The sequence below is a fragment of the Eurosta solidaginis genome, chromosome 2 (assembly GCF_040869045.1).
Source record: "Eurosta solidaginis isolate ZX-2024a chromosome 2, ASM4086904v1, whole genome shotgun sequence".
Lineage (NCBI taxonomy): Eukaryota > Metazoa > Arthropoda > Insecta > Diptera > Tephritidae > Eurosta > Eurosta solidaginis.
Window position 1 is genome coordinate 251503975 of NC_090320.1, and position 25316 is coordinate 251529290.

The 25316-nt window shown below is 34.1% G+C and overlaps 1 protein-coding gene across 2 annotated transcripts; it reads right to left on the reverse strand.

Annotated features, from left to right (window-relative positions):
• Positions 1-3075: 3075 nt before the first annotated feature.
• Positions 3076-23213, reverse strand: mon2 (Mon2 homolog, regulator of endosome-to-Golgi trafficking). Of its 2 annotated transcripts, XM_067767618.1 has the most exons (22): positions 22867-23213; positions 19956-20087; positions 19364-19798; positions 19165-19290; positions 18656-18856; positions 18360-18594; positions 18165-18306; positions 17838-17964; positions 17466-17772; positions 16998-17299; positions 16740-16934; positions 16290-16678; positions 16061-16223; positions 15579-16004; positions 15291-15512; positions 15069-15223; positions 7040-7202; positions 6692-6976; positions 6444-6628; positions 5878-6366; positions 3626-3708; positions 3076-3552 (listed from the first exon to the last, which is right to left on the reverse strand). In XM_067767618.1, the coding sequence occupies exons 1-22, from the start codon at positions 22987-22989 to the stop codon at positions 3347-3349; spliced, it is 5091 nt and encodes a 1696-aa protein (XP_067623719.1). In that variant the 5' UTR covers positions 22990-23213; the 3' UTR covers positions 3076-3346. The 2 variants fall into 2 exon arrangements, with proteins under 2 accessions (XP_067623719.1, XP_067623721.1); XM_067767620.1 differs by lacking the exon at positions 3626-3708 and having other exon boundaries at positions 3423-3552.
• Between the last annotated feature and the right edge of the window lie 2103 nt (positions 23214-25316).

The following is a 25316-nucleotide window of genomic DNA, read 5'->3' on the forward strand; positions in this document are numbered from 1 at the left end:
GGAACTTGTGGGTGGGGAGGGAGGGATGGCCTGAAGGTTAAATGTGGCCATATAAATCGTTTCCGAGATGGTCGGGCTAGTACCTTAATGGTGCTGTGTTACTGGAGCGTACCGGATCTGTATCCGGCAAAGTACCATCACATCGATAACACTCCCCAAAGCCTTCGGGGAGAAACCTCATCGCTACAACAACAACAACAACAACAATATAGCCAAAAATGCTGCGGTATCCGGGAATACTTTAAATGTTAAGTTAACCATTGAAGAGTGACTTAAAAATATTAAGAATGAAATTTATCACATCTGATATGAAAAATTCCTTCAATTTTATGAAAATAAACGAAATCTATTTCAACAAATTTTTAATAATAAACCAAATAAAACCTGGTTTCATGCTCAAATCTTAGAAGCCAAAGAAACCAAAATTTTGGATAGAATACTGACTGGATATACGTGCGATAATGAATATATATACAAAATTAAAGCACGTAACTCTAACATCTGTAGATGTGGTCAGAGAGACAATTACATTCACAGGACCTTTTATTGTCCTTTGTTCAGACCACACCTGTTAAATTTCAATTAGCATAAGTAATCAATTAATTAGATGCCTATTTTAATGGCCAATGATTATTTCAATTGTTTTCTGCAAAAAGCCATTACTAATTGATTACCATTAGAACAAAATAAAAAATTAAATCATGATTTTTTCCGATTTTGAAAAAAATAATTTTTGATTTTTTTTTAAATTTGTTTGATTTCTTTGATTATTTTTCCGCTTTTTGAGTCGCATTTGAGTCGTTCAAAATATATTAACGAAGAAAAATGCTTATTTATGATAAATCTCTCTAAATGGGACGAAGAACACTCACATAGTGGCGATGATACGAAACCAAAATTACTAAAATAAAGCGAACAATATGATAAACTTTGATTACAAAATAATCAGTGCATAGACATAACGTAATCCAAAATAGTGGACATATTAATTTTAGATACAAAACAAAATTGGCTTGACTTAAGGATGGAACCATTATTATTTTAAATAATGAATGTAATAATGCGCATGTGTATATACTTACCTGAGAATATGTTTGAATCAACGTTCATATACTATTCGCCCTATATGTTGCATGTATATATTCGCCTAGATAAGCGATTTACTATTGCATCCTAAAATGTACTTGTATGCATGCAACAAACGAAAAGTTTTCTTTCAACAAAGCGGAAAAATAATCAAAAATAATCAAAAAAATCTAAATAAAATCAAAACAAATCAAAAATAATCATTACTTTTGATTATATTTGATTTTTTTCTGATTTTTGATTTTTTTTTATTATTTCTGATTTTTTTTTTTTTTGACTTTTTTCAATAATCGGAAAAAATTATAATTTTTTTTTGATTATTTTTTTAATCAATTGAAAAGCAGTCATTAAAAATAGAAAATAATAGCAAGTAATCATTAAATGGCGTTTAAAGAAAATAATCAATTGAACGGCTAATCATTACCATTAGTAATCATTATTTAACAGGTCTGGTTCAGACAAAATAAAGATAATTACCAAATTTTTAAAGATGATGCCAGTTTCTATGACATTCTTCATGATTTAGACTATTAAAAGCTGAAGTAAAATTTTAATAATAATTACAAATATCAAAATGCTTATAGTGGTGCAATACCGTCCACCACACTCTGTTTTTTTTACGCGTAAAATACTACTACAAATTACTCAAAACACGTCAAATAATACATCTGACAATGTCATCCATTTATTTACATCAATCAGCCCTACTAAACACTCGAAGAAAAGTACAATCTGTCGTATTCGGAACGAATGTATCAGCCTTATCTTCTTTAAACAAAAAAAAAAAAAAAATGTGTTTTGTTGTTGAAAACTTTTGACAATAAAGTGGTAAACTTTCTACGTTTACTATGAATTCTAGACTGATTGCATAACATGTGTTGCTCTTTCTTTTGCCCTTTTAAAAACAGCAAATTTGACATGGAAGGACTCAGGCAATAACTTGTTCTTTGTATATTTGAATGTTCTCCTGCATTTGCTTCGAATGCTTTATGCCTTCAGTATTACTGTTGTACCTATTATACAAAATTTAAAATATGTGAAACTTTTGGAAACTAAATTTTGTTTAACAAAAAATGCATAAAAATTTAAATTAACTAATTGATTCCAACAAAGCAAGAAACAAGTAACTGAAGAAGTACAAAAAGTTTGCCGTTATTATTAATAAATAGATATACATATGTGACCCGGTCTATGAAAAGGTGGCTTATGACTCAAAAAAAAAAAAAAAACAGCTGTTCCTAGCAAAAAAAAAACAGCTTTTAACAGTTGTTTCTCGCAATTTCTTTTTTGAGTCATAAGCCACCATTTCATAGACCGGGTCACATATATAAATACCTATTTTTTTTAAGAAGTCTGTATGCAACGCCAGCAAACGAAATTCGCACATTCTTTTATTCTTTAGCGAATTAAATTTTTTTTGTCAAGGTACAGATTTGCAAATTTGCGCATTAAACTTTTTACATTGTGCATTAATGCACATCCTACATAAATTTATATATACACAGAAATAAATAGTACATGCCAACACATATAATTAAAAATATACTCAAATGATTGGTGCATTATAATAAGATATTAATATTTAAATATACATAAAAGAGTAAGACGAATTTATATAAAGTCAGTATATATGACAGTAGGGCGGGTCAAATTGTATGGGGAAAAATGGGGGAAAAAACCTTCAGGTGCACATCGAGTTTCTGAATCTATGGGTCATACTTAGTAATATTGTCCATCATAGGTCTGAAATGAATTTCGAGCCTCCCTAATTTTGTTAGAAAATTGTATATACCAATCCGAATCCGAATTTGACATTTATTTTTATGTATTTTATTTGTAAAAGCCGCTATTCCGATTGGGATATAAAATTTTCTTAAAAAATTTGGGAAGCTCGAAATTCATTTCAGACCTATGGTCCCATGGACAATATTACTCAGTATGACCCATAGATTCAGAAACTGGATGTGCCTTTTCAACAAATAAATTTGACCCACCCTAATATGACAGTATCATACTAGTGAGCGTAACTTATTATTTATATACTCAAAATAAATATCAAACTGTAATTATGTATATTTTCTATTGTATATTATTGTAAACTATATATTTATATTTTATTCGCTTGCAAGTGTTGTCATTGTAAAAGTTCCATTAACGTATTTGATTTGATAAATTTTCTTTTAATCGGCCATGTATATGTTTAGGTATTTATGTTTGGGTATATAAATATATTTCACCACATCTTATTTATAAATTTTTCTCACTCTTGACCATTTGAATGCGTTGCCTTTTGTATTTTCGACGAAATCGGTGCATCATTTAGTAGACACTTTGGTGGCTGTAGTAAATCTGTATATTGTAGCAGCGCTTCACGTAACGAACGTGATACTTCTGGTGAGGTTGTTGTTGTACAATCAACAAGATAAGGATATAACCCAATTAATTGATCCCACGCTGGCTTATTAACTAAATATCGAATACAAAATGAGAGACGAGATAAATAGTGGGGGCTTAGTTAAAACAAGTAATTGGTAAATACCTTTTGATGGTGGCGCCTTTTTCATGGACACAACCAATGTGGCAATGGCCTTAAGTACGAAAGAAATTTCAGAGAGACGAAATCTGTAAGAATAAATAACAGTGTTGAAAAATATTTATTTGATTTGTTTTATATTTTATGGTTTTATGATTGCATTTATTTAGTTTTCATCGTCCAATAGAGCGAAAAAAATATTGAAAATAGTTTCGAAATTCGATAACATCAAAATATTTCCGGCACTGAATATGCAAGAAATCGTGGAAATTCACAATGTTATTCTGCATAGATTTCGTGTTAGCTCACGAGACGAAACAAGAAAAATAACAATTATTTAAATTTCGAAAAAAAAAATTTAATTAAATTTCGATAGTATTAATTTCGAAAAAAATCTTATTTTAAACCAGAGATGCACCTTAACGTTAAGCTAATCGTTTATCAAAAAATTTCCACCGTTTCCGTTGAAACACTTCGAAATATTATCGATAAAGAAATTATCAAGATAAATTGTATCTCGTTTTTAACCGAAACGAAAAGCTTTCGTTAACGTTAAAAACGTTAACAAAAACGTGATACTTTATGTTTGAATTGTGCTGGCAATGCTATAGCCATGGTGAAGCCGTAGGGTGGTAACAGCGAGCGCACATACACACAAACTCCATGTAATTTGTTTGTGTAATTCGTTGGTGGTAATGTCAAAAATACTCTGAGAAATGTTCGTACTGTCAAAATTCATGAGAAAAGTTGCAATCAGCTTGGCTAATGCTTTCACATTTAATGACTCCGCCATCAATCAGCTTTGCCAGCATAGTTTGAAATTAATAATCAACATAAACGATTTGATTTCGTTTTGATATGGCAGAAAACGAAACAAAATCATTTCGTTAATTTGACGTTGACGAAATGACTTTGTTTCATTTATTAACGTTAATTATCGTAACGAAATGATATCGCTTCGTTGGTTAAGCATGCCTGTTTTAAACCTCTTCAAATTTAAACTATTCAATGCATTTGAAATTATAATAAGTATACAATGTTTTATTTTGAAATTTCCATGATTTTTATACTCGCAAATTACAGCCTTATTATATCGCTACTTTCAAAACGTAGAATTGAAAAAAATAAAGCGAAACCGATTTTCCCACTTTTACTCTCTAGAACAGTAGCTTTTGAGCCAATAATTTAATTTTCGAAAAAAAATTAAGTTACGAAACAATATTAATTTCGAAAAAATTTTAATTTCAAATCCCGTTCGAATTGCAACTATTCATATAAAATGTATTTGAAATATAATAAGTTCCTTTTATTTTATTACGGGGTTGCTTTGAAATGTTCATGATTTTTTTAAGAATTTGGGAAAAATTTAAACGTGACAATCAGGACGGAGAAGGCGATAGCTGTTTCGATTATACCTTGTAAATCTCTTCAAAGCCTTTTCTCCCGGGAGTGGGATTTGAACCTGCGCTCCTACGATGGTTGAAGTGTTACAAACGCACTCAGCCACGTCATACCTTAGTTGTGCTCATGATTTTTATTTTCGAAAAACAAAAACCGTATAATATCGCCGATTTCAAAATATAGTATTGAAAAACATTAAAGCGAACCTGATTTATAATAATTAAAAATTTCGAAAAAAAAATCAGTTACTATAGATAACATAATTTAGAAAAAAAATTCGAATTTCAAACCGTGTTCGAAATGAAACTATTCGTATAAAAATCATTTGGAATTATAATAAGAAGATAAGGTCAAATGGGTTAATTTTATTCTAATTCGAGGTTGTTTTGAAATGCTCATGATTTCAATATTCGAAAATAAAAACGGTATAGCATCAAAACGTTAAATTAAAACTAATTGCAATTTCCTACAAATCTTCAAAAATGGTTCCCAAATGTTTTCGGATTTTTCTAGTCTTAACTCATCAGTCGCCACAACAAAAAGGTGAAAAGCATGCTTTCTCACTTTCTACTCTCTACCGGAGTAGCATTTACGCATAAAGGTTTAAACTTAATTTCAATTTCAAAAAATTATTTTCATTTTGAAAAATCTAAAATTTCAAATCCCGCCGAAATTTTAAAAACATCATATTTAAATAAATATTTCAATTTTAAAAATTGTCTGCATTTGAAATTAAAATCGGCAGTTTTAAATACTTAAATTTTATTTAAATTCGGTGCTGTTCCGAAATATTCATAATTTTGATGTTCGAAAATACAAAACACCGTAGAAAACGGAAAAGATTTGATATTACTAACCTCGGCAGCGGGCACTTCCCACTTTGGCGTTCATCATCGTTGAATCGCTTTAATACCTCTTGGAAACGATGTAGCAAAGCTGTAACTGCTAAGCGGCCAGCAAAGTCCTTACCGCCACCGCCTGAAATATTTGTAAAAACAGTGGCATTCAATGCTGCATTAACACCAGCCACCGTTGCAGTTGCTGATGTCAAACTATTACGATTGTTATTGCAATTATCGTCGAGGAGAGAAAATTGTAATAACGTTTCAAAGCAAGTCTTTGCAAATATTTCACGTAATTTCCAATCTGATTCGTAACAAATATTCGAGTCTGAAGCTGAATGTATGGAGCCCTTGTTAAGTAATACTACAATTTGCATTATAAATTGATGAGGCATTTCATGTGCATGTGGTAGAACTTCATCGCGCAACAATTCAATGACCTGACAATCAATTGTTTCATCCAAAACGATTTCCTCCAAACCACGATCTTCTATGGTACAAACGCTGCATGACAGATTAATTAAACGAATATGATATTTAATACAATACAATCGACGAACTGAAATAAATAGAATGTTTACCTTGCAGGAAATAGAAATTTATCGAATGTATCGGCCAAATCATCCCACATGTCTGTAAAATAATTTGGTTTAGCGCGTGCCACTTTCAGACCTGTATGCAGCACAGCAATCAAACTAGATATTGCCAATTTCCATGTGCTGGATGAAAGACACTTATATTTCATAGCGAGTGGTATACGTAATGCCTTTGCAAGTAAACGAAGAAATGTGTTATTAAACTGCTTACGTATAAAATTTGTAGCACACACCTTAATAATTTCATGTAAAATATTTTCCTTCATTACGCATTCCTCTGTGGCTGTACTCTGGTACAATTTCACACAAATACTAATGGATTTCTCACCAAATGGTATAAAATTCATGCTAACCATTTCCACTGTCGCGTTATTTGTATAATGATTCGCTGTTTTAACATATTTATGATCGATTCCGCCATAGGCAGGAGGCGCACAAGCAAATTTACTAAATACGAGCAATTGACGAAATATAACAGGAATCATATGTTTTAAATTGGAGTCATGCTTCGTGGCTTCCTACAGAGAAAATGTGAAAAATATTAAAATCATGAAAAGTACATAATAATAGAGTAGGCATACCTTTTGTATAAGATCAATGCTATCCAATATGCCGTCATGCAATGGCGTTAGCAATGAGTCAGAAACAGATGACATTATATATGGAACGGCATCAGTTTGCACGGGTATGCAAACGGCATTTGTTAGGACAATGCAGAATTTTTCAAAATCGGACAAGGTGAATCTAATAGAGAAAAAATTGTAAATGCATAGATGAAGATATATACTAAAGTGCTGCACAAGCTGATTCACTTCGCTATACACACACTGTGATTCGGTGTTATAGCTGATGTTTGTTTTGATTCGGTTTGGTAAACGATCAACACTCACTCAACAGCAATCGTCAACAAGCAATGAGCGACATTGCAGCAGCTCTTCTCATGAACAGTTTGCACTGTTCCAATTTGTATTGCCTTTCGACTCACGAGCTAGTTAACAGTTACAACACCATTAAATGCTGTAAATAACTCTATTCATTCGAGACTTGCTACTGAGTCGTTGCTTGCTTGCGTTCTGCATTTTCAAAGCATATAAAATTATAAAAGAAAAGGACGCTAAAATGGAAGGAGGTGTAAGTATATTTTATTGATGCGTATTTTTTTTTTTTTTTTTTTTTTTGCTTAGCGTTATTTAGTGGATATTATGTAAACGAAATTATATTTACGTTATAGTTAAATTCGAGTAGCTCTGTACCACAAATTGATGATGCCAGTAGTGGGGATGAAAATTTTCGCGAAATAAAAAGCAAAATCCTTAGTAAGGAGTACCAAATTTGTAGCAAAAAAGGGCGTAGTGCAGTTTGGAAAATTTTTGGAAAAATTAAAACTAACGCGGGCATCGAATTGGAAAATATAGTTGCCTGCAGAACTTGTTGGAATGTGTACAAGTTTAGTAAAAATAGCACTTCTAATTTAGTGAGGCATAAGTGCTATTAAACCATGAAGGATAATGTTTCTACTTCAAAACAGGAAGTTAGTGCTGACTTGAAACACACAGGAATTAACATTTTAACGGGATGGGTGATTGTTAATTGCCGACCGTTTTAAATAGTACAAGACAGTGGTCTTCTGAAATTTTCTGAGTTCCTAGTATCAATTGGCGCGAAATATGGGCCACATGTAAATGTTGAAGCATTGCTAACATCCATCAACAATATCCAGAAATATAAGTAGTTTATATGACAAAACGGTAGCAATAGTAAAAAATTAGTTGCAGTTTATGATAAGAAATGGAAGTAAGATAGGTTACGGCTTAACCTCTGATATATGGACCGATAACTTTATAAGAACTTCATACATGTCCCTGAAAATTCATTACATAAAGGATGGTGAACTTATCAATCGCCTATTAGGTTTATCAGCGTTTAAAGGGGAAAGATGTACAGGTAAAAGGCATTAAATTCAAAATTATGTAATAGTTCCTATTAAATTGTTAATTCTAAGTCCGATGTGAATAATTTAGTCTAATATTGATTTAAAATATCAAATTTTAACTAATATGTTTGACTTTTATAATTAAAGTAAAACTCTCACGTTTTATTGTAAGCAGATATACCTTAAAATTTAAGTTTTTTGAATTTAATTTTTGTAAAGGAATTGTATATAAAAAATACTTTATTTGCTTTAAGCGAAAAAAATGGCATTCTGAATTACTTCTGTTTGCAATAAAACGTGTGATATAATAATACTAATAATAATAGGCTAACACTCTCCCCATGCAAATATATGTGCGCACACTTCATATGTTAAACATATGTGAGCTCCTCCAAGGTATTTCCATAAAAAACCGGACTTTTTTTTAGATATTGCTCTAACTTTACCATGTTTTAGATATACTCCTAATATATTACCATACATAAGGAATTGCGAAACTTTATTTTTTTAGAAGTTTTGTAATAACCAATCATATTATAACTCGATAAATATCGGTTACATCAAAAAAATCATTAAGTACTTTTTTATAGAAAAAGATCCAATGTAATAAATCATTTGATCTTTTTCGATAAAAAAGAATTTTATGATTTTTATGTTTTTTGCGGAAAAGTTATATTTAGCAAAAATTGGCAATAAATTCTTAGTTACATTTAAATAAAAAAAATACGCATATTTAAAAAAATTCATGTTATGGGACCAATATCAAAGATGCTGTTGCCAAATCCTGAACGGTACGTCCTCATAGGTCCCGAGTTAAACATTTTTTTGTATGAGAGGATGTGATAAATCTGAAAATTGATATTTCGCAATTTTTTTAAAAAAATGCATTATTGAATTTCACTGTTTAAAAGTTTAAAATGAAAGTTATATACTTAAATTTTGACTAGACTTTGGCGGAACATTAATCTTTGGCTAGGCACTTCAGAAAAACATTAGTAACAGTCAATTCTTTTTTAGGGGACAACATTCAACATAAGATGCTGAAAATATTAAAATTCCATGACTTACTTGTTGAAAATGCCGCATTTGTAACTGATAGGGGAACAAACATGAAGAAGGCTTTTAAGTCCTATGCAAATATTACATGCATTAACCATTTGCTAAATAATGTGTTGGAATATTCCGTTGAAGCTGTACCTGAGTTGGATGACATATGTGATAAAGCTACTAAACTCGTAAAATATTTTAAAAAATCTGGTGAAAATTCAAACTTACAATCAACCCTTAAAAGCTGTTCACCAACAAGATGGAACACTGTATTTTATATGCTTAGCTCAATCAAAAAAAACTGGACGGAAATTAATAGCATATTGCAAAGAAAACGTGAATTGTCCAAACTCAATGGTATTAACATAAACTACGTGGAGGAAATTTTGAAGGTATTAGAGGTTTTCGAAGAATCATCAAAGGAACTAGAAGGTGAAAACTATCCAACCCTGTATTTGGTTCTTCCTCATGTTTACAGACTGAAAGGTATTTGCGCAATAAAGGAAACTGACTTATCCTTCATGAAACAATTTAAGGGCAAGCTGAGTGATATGTTGGACACCACTGTTTTGCAAAATCTTACCATATATCATAACGTAGCGGTATTCTTGTTTCCCCCAACTAACAAGTTAATATTTTTTAATGAAAATGATAAGTTTCTTATAAGAACTGAATGCAGAACGCAAATGTCAAACTACGTCAATGAATCTGCCCACCAGGACGAACAAAGTACATCAACGAATCCTCCTGCTCGCAAATCCCAGCTTTTTAACGTATTTTTACAGAGAACTCAAGTTTCGAATGGGGACGATATTGTATTTAATGAGCTAGTTAAATATGAGTCCACTAATGTCACGTATTATGACGACTTCAATGCGATTCAGTGGTGGCACCTTCATCGATTAGAATTTCCTTTACTTTATAAAGTAGCCAATAGTTTATTAGCGACTCCAGCCAGCAGTGCTGCTTCGGAAGGAGTTTTTTCCAAAGCTAGGCACTTAATATCAGAAAAGCGGAGTGCGATCGGTTGCAGCTCGTTTTCGGTACATCAGATAATGTTTTTGCATAATAATATGGACATTAATTTATTGAATTAGTACATTTAGTAGTATTAGTATTTAATGCCATATTACTATATATTTATGAAATTTCTTTCTATTTTGTTTTGTTTAATAGCGAAAAAATCTAATTTTTCATTTATAAAGCAAATATTCTTTTTCGATTTTGTTCTTTTTTTCTATGAGGAATCAGGAAGTGCCCTAATGCTCAATTACTTGTAAACATAAATGTACCTACATTATACGAAATAAAAATAAGTACAAATGTACCTGAGTTAAGAAAACTCTTCTGTTTTTAACTACACATAATTTTTTTAAAAAGTGTTAAATTTACGAAACGAAGTTCGAATTATCCAAAAATTATGTCTCTTTAGAAATAGCCAGTTTGTTTATAGTTGTTGTAAAATCATCTAAAACTCGATTTATTTATAACCTTATTTTGCGCTTTGTCGAAATTGAGTCATACATTTAACAATTTGTAAAAAATTAGGAAATACACGCACATATGTACATATATGTTTGTAGTTGAATATTATACTATTGCCTTTCGAATCAATTGTCAATCGACTCAATTGTCAATCAACTCATTTGCCTTTCGAGTTAAGTGCCTAATGTGCCACAAAAACAAACGCGCATTTCTCATCGCTGCAGTGCAGTGAGATTCGCTTCGATCGTTGCTTACAAGCTGTTCGGCTCATATGGCGAGTTATTGTTGTGTAGACTAGTAAGCAACGATTTTTGCGAGTGGCTTAAAACGCCGAATGGATGATTCGTTGCAGGTCTTTAATATATACATAATTTGAATGTTAAACTTTTGTTGGAATCGCATGTCGTATACCCTATTATGAGTTTGGGTAACATCTAGCAATTTAAAAACCACAGTCCAGAAATGCATGTATTGCCTATTTCGAAATCAATTCTCCAGAATTCAAACTCATCCAAAAAAAGTAAAATTTTCCAATACAACCAAAAACTCTTTATTATACCGCACCTCTTATTGTAAATTTTACAGGAGAACGTTTTTTTACTTATTTCGGCACTCAAAGCTGATTATTGTCTGAAACTCGGTACCATTCCTTTTTATTGCATTAGAAAAGACATGCAATGTGTAAAATTTTTTTATCAGTGAGAGATCACAATTTTTTGTCGCTTACATTTTTTTTCGCTGTCACCATTAATTGCTCGTTTCAAAGATATGGCGGTTACTTAAAATATAGACATTAAAAACACTATTGTTAGTATTTGGCAGTTATTTTTATTTTTTCATTTTCAACCAGTTTACAAAGTAAAAAAAACATCTAAGGAAACTTAAATTATTTCATATAAATACATTCGTATAGGTATTTTCCAAGGCGAATCCATACCAGGTGGTGGCAAAGCGAATTCAACCAATTCGCCGTGCAGAAGAATGTCAAGTCAAAAGAAAATTTTCATTGATTTCGATTAACTGACATATTGTTGTACAAGGCTTTGTATGGAAAATTATCAAGAAGAAGCAATCAGCTGTTGGGATAACACCACCTCTACTGAATTCGCCTTGGTAGTTTCAGTTTGAATTAATTGCACTTATGTATAGTAAAAAGCAGGAACTTCATTTCTAAGTCTTAGTTGTCAAAAGAACTTTTTGGAACTTCAAAATAAATTATTTTACATTATATTCATCTGTTTCTGGTAGAATATCTCTAATGTCTTCATCGGATTTCAGATTCAAATATTCCTTTTGAAATTTGTGTGGGATTATGTTCTTATCACAGAGGTCTTTCAAGTTTTTGTATTTAGCTAATGAAATACTAAGCTCCCTATTGTATAGTGGAAGAGGGCCATTTTTATAATGAAGAGCTACGTCTGGATTGTGGAATTGATTTCACGTCATATTCTTTGGTTTCAGAGCATTCAAAGTATCCATATTTAAATTTAATAATCCAATAATCGAGTCTACTGGCATCATGATATGTCCAGGTAGCAAATATGTTATTTTGATATTTTTAACAAACACTGACTTCTCCAGGAAAAACGCCAAGGCAGCGAGCATGGCTCTGTTCCGGTTTTGACCTACACAGCTATCACAGTAAAGACTTATTGATTCGTGAGTTTTTCTTTCATCTACTAATGGAAAATACTGAAAAATAATTGTGCTATTTTCATTGCAACCCCTTTTTCCATCAGATTCTCCCCAAAGAAAGCATCCATTTTTGGTGCCGTTTTTATACACACTTTCGTTGTAGTACGCAAACTTTCGGGAATAGAATAACGCTTTTCCCGTGAGGAGTGTTAAGCACCTTTTGAAGATCAAAACTAGCACATAAAAACTCGGAATTTGATTTCCCTTTTTTTGGTCCTCCAGAAATAATTCTTTGGATTTTTTCTTGGATTGAACGTGATTTCTGTATTCTTAAGTATGACGGAAATTACTTTTTACTTCATTGTCCAAATTTTTATAACTTACGATTTGAAAATATTTCGGAAAAATCGCAAAAATAACTTGGCTGATTCTTGGTTGATGCTCTTTAAATGTTTAACATAATATTTATATAGCCCTGCTACATTACGAAACTCATGTGAAATGTACAGTTTATTGCTCTTATTACGGCAATAATGAGAAGGCATTGCAGGCAGCTTTCAATGAATGCTTTTAATATAGATACTTTAGCTATGTCTGATTGGTTATGGCGTTACTTTCGTACCTTATTTTCCGTATTTTCAACAACATTGACATACTTAGCATTATCCCCCGCTGATATTAACAATGTTTGCGATATACTCAAAGTACTTAACAAAAATGTTTGGCACACTTTTATGGTTTTGTCGTTAAAGTTTATGGAGTAATCGTAGCTAAACTTTTTCTTCGGACTTGTTGATCTCACCCTCTGGATATTCTTTCGTCGTAAACATGAAAGCAGCCAGTCTTTTTGCCTTAATTTATATATATATATATAATTATTTCCGATACCGCAAAAATATTCATTTATGGGAATTCTGTCGCACTGAGTGAAATTTTTCATGCAATCATTTCCACATATTTTGGTAGCACAGGGGTTTTGTCGAACTCCAGTAGACTGCTTTTTTCTAATTAGGAGTCGCGTAGGTATTGATTTTTTTTTTATAGCCTATTTTCCAAACACAAATTTCTTCTTCGCAATCGTCGGTTTGCCCTGTATCTGTATCCGAGTACAGTACAAGAGTGCCTTTTCCTAGCTAAAATTAAAGAATTTGCAAAATACATATATATATAAATATATGTATAAATACACTTACGTCTAGTTCTCATGGCTCATAATGTATACTAATTAGTTCTAAACCGCACTAATTGCCTAAGCGCCGGCATAGAATAAAAAACTAAACGCAGGCAGAAAATAAAAAGGTAAGCGACAAACCGCGGGCAAACACAATGTACACAAAATGAGTTTGGCGGTTACATTAAAATTCTTTCCGCTGCAACTAATTAACGGCAATTCCCAGAACTACAAAAATTTCCCAGAAGATGCATATGATTGTAAACTATAGATATGTGCAAAAAAGTAAAAATCGATAATAGTGTCGCTTACCTTTTTTTCGCGGGTAGGGCTCGATAGATTCAAAGAAACCTAAGCCCGACAGATGCTGTTCGGAGTCAGATAAAACATGTAGGTCCCGTCCCGCCAATTCGTGCGGAAAATTAAAAGGAGCACGCCGTAAATTGGAAGAGAAGCTCGGCTTAAACCTTCTCTAAGGTAAATTGGGCTAAGTACTTACTCACTTGTTACAGAACTTAAATTTTTTGGAAGAAACTTCGAAAACTATTGGTAGCGCTGTTACTTTTCAGAAAGACTATGCAATTATTTACCACTATAATTTTAGAAAATTATTCATATTTTCTATAACATTTCGATTTTCAAAAAATTTCAAGTCCGTCAAAAAAGATAATGACCAATTTATTGAATTTCGGAATATTATTCAAAAGTTTCCCTGTTCATTCGTAGTGTACGCAATTTTGAGGAATATTTTAATTTTGAAGAATGACTGAGCAGGTTTCGTGGTTAATAGGAAAACTTGTTAAGTTTCAAACTTCGAAATTTTTGGAAAAGCTTTTCAGCTCCATCGTGATGTAAACGAATTCAGAAATAGTTGTAGTTTTGAGGTAAATTTGACTTTTAAGCTAGTATAGTGGTTAATTTAGCAAATTTCGAATTTCAGTGGTTACAAATGTTTCGAAATACTCAAATTCCAAAAGTAATTCAAACATAGAAATGTATGTAAGCTCAAGGTTTTCATTTCCAAAAAATTTTCCCAAAATCATATAAGCGGTAACCGCAGCATAATAGGTTATGTGCTTTTCATCCATACTGATGGCACTGGCTTGAAATCTCCGAAAAAGCATTACCTAGAGCAAGTAACATCCAAAATATTCCCAATAACTTTTTTTCAAAACAGGGCCCTGCTGGCTACCGCTCATAGTTAGCGAAGTTTTCAAATTTGGCAATTGGGTAGAGACAAAACACTCCCAACACCAGCGCCTCTATTGGGAATTCAATTTAAGTAATTTGGAAGATAACTTAAAAGTATGAGCTGAAAAATGTCATTCTTCATTCTCACCTTTGTTGTATATGTTGGAAAATTGCTGGGAAAATTTGTATTAAAGCAGTTAAAAATGCTTGACTGGGCACATAGTATTCATCTTGTGCATCGTTGTTCTTCGTTGTAATTTTTGTACTTTCTATGCCAATATTTATCCAAATATTCCATGCAATCTATCACAGCGGAGAAAATTTTCAGTAAAAAACAGTATTTTAACTCAAAAAATCAAAAGCAACTAACCGTCCAAATTTCATCATCTTTAATACGCGTTATCCCTTCATTTGTTAATGTAACCGCTTTGTCTGCATTATGATACATAATTTCCTGCAAGGACTTAAGCGCTGCCAAAGAGACTTCACCATTTTTGCTTAGAGCAGCATTTTGTATGAACTCTAAAATTAGCGACCAGGCGCGCTCGAAATCGCCCAACATTTGCAACAATTCACGTTTTGTATTGAAGACCTATTAAAGAGCGATATTGGTAATAATCTATATAATCATACAATGTCTGTGTGCTGCTTTACATACCCTACAAACACCAGAAAGCGTTAGAACTTGTGTCTCGGCCCATTGCTTTTGTGCTGTATTACGCGAATGATGTATTAATATATTACCACTCGCATCAACTTTTTCATTGCTCGCCGAACTGGAGAGTGCACGCACATTATCCAATAGAGGAAATAGCACTTGCCAAACTAAAGCTTGCCATGTTGGCGGATTTAACAAGCTACCATGAGCAGAAATCGTTGAGAAGAGTGTTTGACCAGCTGACTTACGTACTGCTGGCCGCAAATCTACACACAATTCACCCAGCTTAGCATACAAACACATCCAGAGTTTGTCGAATTGTGGCATTTTAACAGTGCCTGGAAAATCAGGTAATATAACAGAGTCCTCTACTTGTGCGGACATTAATTTATCTTGATTTTGGTTGAAGAAATCGGAAATATTCCACTAAAAAGAAATTTTGTTTAGTTATTGATTTTAAATTTTCAAAACAACAAACAAACCATTAAGCCAATTGCTGTAAGCGAAATATTCAGCTCTTGCGTTTGTGAGCCAAACTTCGCTGCTGTGTTTATGCAAAGTGGTAAGCAACGCCAAGGCATTACTGTCAGGAAATCAGTAATAACCAATTGAAGACACTGGAATGCGGTGCGTATTAGAGGTTCGCTGTTATTTAAAAAACATACTTGTTTTGTAACTATTATAATTTTCTCTTAATAATTCAAAATTTACCCATGATGATCATTAACTGCGCCAATAATTTCAATTATAGCCGGCCAACCGAATGACAATATTTCACCTGCACCATTCAAAATCTGCAGCACACAATCAAGTTGTCGCTGACGTACATCTGCATGCATAACGGTGGACAGTTCGGAGAGTGGACTCAATAGCATTGTTTGTAATTCCATATTCTCTTTTAAAGGTACATTATGTTTAAATTGTAGTGCCGACTTTACCAGATACGTAATCGCTTCAACACCCCATTCACGCATGCGTATGTGACGATGTTGGCAAACTTCTAATAAATGATTGGTCAATGGGCGCCATACAACTTCAATGCGCGGCATATTGACCAGTCCTGTTTCAAGAAGTTTTGCAACAGCAAATAGCGAGGGTTCCTAGCAGGAATGTAATATATTTAGAAGTTGAAATAATTAGACAAACACTTTTTTCAGTTACCCTATTTGCGTAAGCAAGCTCCATAGCTTCATGCGATAATTTACATAATGCATCAATTAAATGATGTAATGCTACGTCATCCAAATACTGGCTAGATTCAAAAAGTTGACTTAACATTTGTGACAGTACTGGCAAATCAGCCATAACAGCAGTTTGTATGCCCACATTAGCTTCGACAGCAGGTTTTGGAAATGCCTAAAAGCATACAAAAACAAATTATAAAATGCACTTAACTCGAACGCAACGCATTACACTCACTTGCAAACTACCACCAGTCGATGGTTTCAAACCCAAAATCCATACTAAATGTTGTAGTGTTTGTAGCACAATATGCCAAGATGTACCTAAAATGCTGCCATTACTGCGTGCCAAAAATAAAATAGCCCGCATACATTGTAGATTTTTCGTAGTCAACATCACTGGCGCTTGCATTATGCTGTGTGGTAGTGAAGCGCTTGGTAAAGGCGTGCCAACAGCAACGATTTGCTGACGAAAATCTCCCTCATTGCAAGTATTCATAAACTGATTATTTAAATCTTGACTGTTGCTGCGTGCATGACCTAAAATAATACACATATTTAATCAATAGTTACTACCGTGACAAGAGTAAAAATTCCTGGGCTATATTAGGGATGTCTTCCGATTCGGTCTTGAGCTAATGGCCTGGATGTAGGAAGTTCCTCAGAAAGATTTACTTAAAATCAAAACTAATATTAACAAACTTACCACGCAAATCTGCTTCAATATGTAAATTATTCGCAAATATAGCCGCTGCATAGTGCGGTGGAAAAGAAGCACGACAAATTGCCATTATAAATGCATCACGCGGTCCCAACAAATCCAACATGCCACAGAGAGCAGCATAATTTTGCATAGCTTTTAATATATTATCTGTCGTTGCTTCATCGATTGAGGCATCAATTAGTGGTACAAATGCCGATAACAATCCAGCCCAACTTGAATTAATTAACTGCAAACACAGTGGTTTGTGCTCCTCCTCTGTTATGATGGCGCAATTGTGTGTTGGTTGTTGCTACAAAGAAGAACAAAATGTTAATGATATTTTTAAAGACTAGACTGTAAAATCATAGAACTTACGATTTCTGGTATGCGCTGTATTACACCACCAATAGAGCGTGTTATATCTAAGAGTATAGCATAAGCTACGGATACACCGTAGCTATCCGGAATATTTGGCGCCTCAAGCTTGTCAAGCAACTCCAAACTAGATATAAAAATAAAAAAAACATAAATTCCAATATTACCACACATGTTTATTGGAGTCAATTAGACATGATATGATTAATCTCGGAACGAATGATCTAGATCACTAAAGTAAATGTTGCATAAAGCAATAATAAAATGGGTTCCTTTCATTGCAATCATACCATTCAGACTATTATAATATGTGAATTGTATACTTACTAAACAGCTTTAGCCACACCCGGTGGAAATGTAGCAACTAACGATAAGTAAACGCCACGAAACATAAAGCCACCTTGAATGTTCGTGCTGTGTGTAGCTGTGGAATTATTTTGATTACCAGCTGGTGGTTGACCACTTTGTACTAAAATTAAAAAAAATTACATACAACGTACACATCAAACAAGTGTCACTTACAAGCCGCTGCATTTATTAGTGAATAACGCACATATGTGCCTAATGCTGAGATCATATCATGAACTATATTTGTGGCATGATTCTTCAAATCATAAGATTTACAAAAGAATGCAATTAAATTAGGTTTTGTGGCAAGTTTGTGTATGACTTCCAAAGCAAGTGCGCGTTGCCAGTGTGGTTTATCAGGATCGAGGAATTTTATGATTAATGAAAGGAAAATTTCACACTCAGTAACCTAAATGAGAGGGGTAAACCATTTAATTTATGTAACGATTTTTATTGCTTTTGCCTCTTACCAATATTGTATGATACTTTTGTATAAGAATCGCTACCAAACGTAGTAAACGCATACTAATCGGAAAATAAGGTTTATCATTGGGTACAGCAGTATTTCCATTACTTGGCGCCGGTACTTGACGATGCTTTACATTTGGTGAGAAGAGTTTTATGACCAATGCACATACGCGTTCTTTGAGAAGCAAGCGGAAATCGTTGTTCTGGTAAAGAAGTATTAAAAAAATTCATATAAGCATGTATAGGTTGTTTTTTTTTTTTTTTAAATAAAAAAGTTTGGAAAATGTAGCTGAATTTAAATCGCAGCTGTAGGCAACATGTATGTAAGTACTGTATTTTTTAACAATTAATTTGTTGTTAAACCTTTAAAAGAGAATTGTGTCGTGTTGTTTTGTGGATATAAATTTTACTTTTATGGATATAAATTTATCTTAAAAAAATATATTTAAAACCACATATTCAATCCATTCCCACGACAGCCTTATTCACCAAGGTCTGTGTTTGTGTTTACCTCATGAAATACAGCACTAAAATTCGTTAATATTGCTTCAAGTAATTCCAAACCGAAAGTACGTGTCATTTCAGTCATACCAATTAGCCAATAAGGTTGATCAGCATTCACTAGCTGTACGAGATCCTGGAAAAGAATAATAATATTTGACTGTATTTTGTTTTTTAATTCGGGAGCATTATAAATTCCCACCACTTACTTGAAATAAGAAAAATGCGTCTGAGGCAAATGTTTGCATTTGAGCATTACCTCCAGTACCGTTGTCCCCATCCAAAGATATATTATCTTTATTGGCATTTTGATTGCCCACCTGTTGTACTGTAGCAACCGAATCCTTTTCCAAATAAACACGTTCAAATACTAATGAAACAAGTTGCCGTATCGTAGCACCTGCTGTATTAACAATTGTCGAATTCTTTGTATAATGTAGTCGAAAGCACAACACCAATGATTTGGCTAATGTCTCTCCGTTTACGACAGTATTTGTGGTTAATAGCAAGGTTACAGTTTGTAAAACTTTCACTTCCTCAATATTATTCTCCATAAGCATCCATAATGCATCCGTTATATAGCGTGCACCTTTTTGATCAACCACTTGCTGGGTTATAAGACGTTGCATCATGCCCAAGCAATACTAGAATATATATTTTCAGTGTAATAAATAAAAAAGTAATGATTGACATTAATAAATATAAGCCAAAATGGAAATGTTGATAAGATAAGTAGTATGGCGTTAGATTTCTTATATCAAAACAAAACAAAAACTATACACAAACTCATATATGACTCACCTTAATGATTTTGAGGTCTTTGGTTTCACATCCTTGCACGAGCGGATAAAGAATTTGATTGACAGTGTAATATACGGAAGTTTGTTGGTTATTACTGGCTGCGCCTAATTTTGTAATAGCCTCTTCGCATGACTAAAGGCAAAAGGAGAGAAAAAATATTAAATAAATAATTAATTATGAATAATTATATAGGCAGTTGTAATCCCTATTTTGTGTATATAATTTTCGTTATCTCTGCCTGAATCCTCATCAATGTTCCTATATTGTATATTTGGAAAGGGGATTTAAGTCGCTACTTCGCATGCACTTTCCTCCTCGTTGTAGTTCATAACATTCTTTTCTTAACTTGCTGTCAGTTAATAAGTTTTAAATATGTATATTTTTGGTGAATCAATCTAGATTAGTGCTGGTGCTGCATTTAATAACTGCCTTTAGCAACTTTCTGTTCTTGGACTCTGAAGATCTACTTGAAAGTTAGATAAGTGAATCGATGACCTCCTACGGTTTAGACTAGCCATCTTCAGCTCCACATTCGCCAGTCACTTTTTCATTCTTGTCCGTCATTGACACATCGGCGTGGTCTAAAAACTGCACATATTTCAACCGGTCGTTAGATTTTTTTTTAGGTCAAACTCTATTACCTTCGCTAATCATGCTTTATCACGTTTTATTCGAGTCCTGCCACTTATTCGAGCACTGCTACAACAACAACAGTCCATCCTGTACTTATTCGAGCACTGCTACAACAACAACAGTCCATCCTGTTCACGTCACTACTGTTGTTGTTGTTGTAGCGATAAGGTTGCTCCCCGAAGGCTTTGGGGAGTGTTATCGATGTGATGATCCTTTGCCGGATACAAATCCGGTACGCTCCGGTACAATAGCACCATTAAGGTGCTAGCCCGACCATCTCGGGAACGATTTATGTGGCCAGACTAAACCTTCAGGCCATTCCCTCCCTCCCTACCCCCAGGTTCCATGAGGAGCTTGGGGTCGCCAGAGCTTCGTCTGTTAGTGAAACAAGATTCGCCGCGGATAGGTGAGGTTGACAATTGGGTTTGGAGAAGCTATATATTGCGCTGGCAACCTGAAAGGTTGCGCTACACAGCCCCTTGAATCTGGTATTTTAGTCGCCTCTTATGACAGACATACCTACAGGCATACCTGATCCCCTAACCCGCTGGGGTCACGCCACTACTCCTGCCAAGAGGCCCGCTTCCAAGACAATAATAAGATCTTAGCAATTCCCTAGAGTTAGCCAATTTCTTAAACGAATCTAGCTAATTGAACGTTGTTATACGGACTTTATCACCACATAGATAGGATGACCTATGATGTAGAACCTTCAACATTGTCTTATTAAAGCGTTCCCGAAATGGTCGTGTGGGTACCTTGATGGTGCTGGTTTCCGGAACATACCGGATCAATATCCACCAAAGAACCATCAACGTCGATTTAACTCTCACTGGATTGAAATACAATTGCACGCAATTCTTTCGTGATTGACATTAGATTACTCTCACGCATTGGAAAATATGTAGCTCCTTATGTTTTCCTCCTAATTAGACCATCTGTATCGCCAACAATTGGAAATCGAAGAACTGACTTTTCTAGCATCAAAGAAATGTATGAGTTTTAGGTTAGCCTCAATGGGTTTGTGTAGGCCAATATATAGCTTCTCCAACCCAATTGTAAACCTCACCTTCGAGCGGCGAATCCCGTTTCACTAACAGACGAGGATCTGGCAACGCCAAGCTTATGGAGCTTGGGGGTGGGGTATGGATGGATGGCCTGAAGGTTTAATGTGGCCATACAAATCGTTCCGAGATAGTCGGGCTAGTACCTTAATGGTGCTGTGTTACCGGTGCGTACCGGATCCGTATCCGGCAAAGGACCATCATATCGATAACACTCCCCAAAGCCTTCGGGGAGTAAACTTATCGCTACAAGAAGAAGAAGAACAACAACAGGAGCTGCAAATTTTCCAATGCGTGCGAGTAATCTAATGTCAATGACGAAAGAATTGCCTGCAATTGTATTTCAATCCAGTGAGTTAAATCGTCCTGATGGTGTAACCCCATAACCCCAACCCCATGAGTTTGGGTAGTCTGGTTTAAGGAGTTTTTGAAACAGTATTTCAAGTAGCTACAACAAAATAACAATAACGGGCCGACTATATCGTTAGGTCCACAAGACGCGCCGTAGCGGCGCAGGTCTTCTCCATGCGACACCACATTTAGAAAACTAATCATCATATAAGATATATCGTTTTGCCCTACAATACGGAAGTATATTGACCAAAAGGCCGGTGAACAAGAACATCGAAACTGCAATTTAAAAAAAGCAGTTATTACGTTCGCGGGAAAGTTGTCTCTAACTGCAGAGTTATACGATTCACATCCATTCAAGGTCGGTCACAAAGGCAGTAGGGGCTGTCGATAAAGACACACGGTACAACAACAACACTCCCCGAAGGTTTTGGGGAGTGTTATCGATGTTGATGTTCCTATGCCGGATGTAGATCCGGTACGTTCGGGTAACAAGCACCACTAAGGTACCAGCCCAACCATACGGGCTAAAGCATCCTAGTAACAAGTATAAGAACATAAGTCCTTAATAAAAAGCTGATGATTCATTCAATAAAGGAACAAAGTCAAATGCACTGTCATTTAAATTAATGTGGCTCTCTTAAAAACACCAAAAACACTTGCCTAAACATCAACTATTTAATAGCCACAATTACATCTGCTCTATACATACATACCAAAATACACAATTCAAAATAGCTCACTTCCATCCCTCCCAAGCCCTGCGCTCAGTACTCACACATATCGGCACATCCCAACCTAGTGACCGACTTTACAGCGTTCATTTATTATCATAAACGAATTTCTTTATTCTCTATTCCTACCTCTTTAATCAATGGATATTTTTTCTTAGTTTCCAACGAAAGCGTTTTAAAGTCAGCACGCAGAGCCTCAACAAATTTGTGCACCGATTCATTACCACCCGTGGAGGTGCGTACGAATGACATTTTTCACGGCTTTGTTTTCACGTTTCAACTCTTTACAAATAAGATTTAATTACTTTCTTATCGTTATTAACATTGAGCATCACAATTTAATTGCCATTTAAACTTTTTATAACATTTAGAAGACAGATTTTTGTTTAGCGAAAAAATGCCTAAAAAATTTTGCCAAATACTTTTTCTTTGCGTGGATGTGTTTGTTTTTTATTTTTGCTCGATTTGACAGCTGACGTGACAACATGCCGTTGAAAAGCCACTGTAGTGGTTTTTTGGACAAGTGCAAGGGTTACCGTTGCTGTAGAAGCGCTTTCGGATACAAAAGTGTGGTCGAACTTCTCAATTCAGATTTGCAGCAGCGTTTTGCTTGAAAAAATATTCACCCTTATCGCGAAGTTCACGCGGAAAAGTGTTCGCGTTCACTTCTTTTGTTCGGGTGAACTTTTTCCGCCTATCGGCAATTTCGGGCGAACAAAAGTTCACTTCGAAACAGCTGATGCTCTATTGCGAATTGGCAGTGAACAAATAATTTACTTACAATTGTGTAAATTTTATAACCAAGCATATATTTCCTTAAAATACAACAAAAATATAAATAATAATTAATAAAATAATGTTTAGTATTGCACTTAGGTTGGTATTGATTGAGCGCGAGGCGAATATATATGTGAAAGCGATTCGGAGGCAATTAAGGGACAGTTCTAACCCTTTGGAGCTAAATGATTCACTGTAAGCTAAAAATTACTATTTTCAGCACTTTTGAATAGGGGGACTCATGTAACCGTATAAATGCCTTATAAAGTGTTTAAACGTATAAATTTATCTAGTGCGTAAACGAGCAGTCAAATTTTGTATGAAAAATCATTTACACAGTTTGTATAAATTTACGCGCACATTTCATTCTGTAAACGCGGTAAACTCAAAGGAATGCAACCTTGCAGACATTACAGCAGGCATTTTCATCAGAAATCATAGTGTACAAGTACAAGTGTGTTGACTTATCTGTCAAGCATTCTGACAGGCACTCGCTGGATTCGGAATGACAGCGAATTCAAAATGGATACCATTACCGAATGCTCCGAATGATTGAAAAATTGAAAAAGTCCATACGATTGGTAGTCAAAAATGTTGTCGTTGAGACCAAAAATGCGACTCTAGACCTGAGATTTCCATCAGGTGAGCGAGGCTGTTTGTAGTTTTGACGTTTATCGCTTAGTGAACACACTTGGTATAGGTACACTATGTCAGAAATCTCCAACATCAGCAAGTAAATGCGTTTTAGTTTTTATTTTTCACTTAATCTTGGCAATTTTTAATCTGTATAACATCAAAAAAATTTTGTTCGGCAATAATACAGCTGATAAACAATCAAGTTTATCAAGAGTATTACTAGGTGCCTTCATATAACAGCGTGTGTAAATGGATATAATTTTACACCTTATAAGTTTATATGCTTTCATGATTCCCCCTAATAACAAGTTAATTTTTTATACTCAGTTGAGCAGAGCTCACAGAGTATATTAACTTTGATTGGATAACGGTTGGTTGTACAGGTATAAAGGAATCGAGATAGATATAGACTTCCATATATCAAAATCATCAGGATCGAAAAAAAAATTTGATTGAGCCATGTCCGTCCGTCCGGCCGTCCGTTAACACGATAACTTCAGTAAATTGTGAGATATCTTGATGAAATTTGGTATGTAGCCTCCTGAGCACTCATCTCAGATCGCCATTTAAAATGAACGATATCGGACTATAACCACGCCTACTTTGTCGATATCGAAAATTTCGAAAAAGTGCGATAGTTCATTACCAAAGACGGCTAAAGCGATGAAACTTGGTAGATGAGTTGAACTTATGATGCAGAATAGAAAATTAGTAAAATTTTGGACAATGGGCGTGGCACCGCCCACTTTTAAAAGAGGGTAATTTAAAATTTTACAAGCTGTAATTTGGCAGCCGTTGAAGATATCATGATGAAATTTGGTAGGCACGTTGCTCCTATTACTATATGTGTGCTAAATAAAAATTAGCGAAATCGGATAACGACGACGCCCACTTTTAAAAAAAAATTTTTTTCAAAGTCAAATTTTAACAAAAAATTTAATATCTTTACAGTATATAAGTAAATTATGCCAACATTCAACTCCAGTAATGATATGGTGCAACAAAATATAAAAATTAAAGAACATTTTAAAATGGGCGTGGCTCCGCCCTTTTTCATTTAATTTGTCTAGGATAATTTTAATGCCATAAGTCGAACAAAAATTTACCAATCCTTGTGAAATTTGGTAGCGGCTTAGATTCTAGGACGATAACTTATTTCTGTGAAA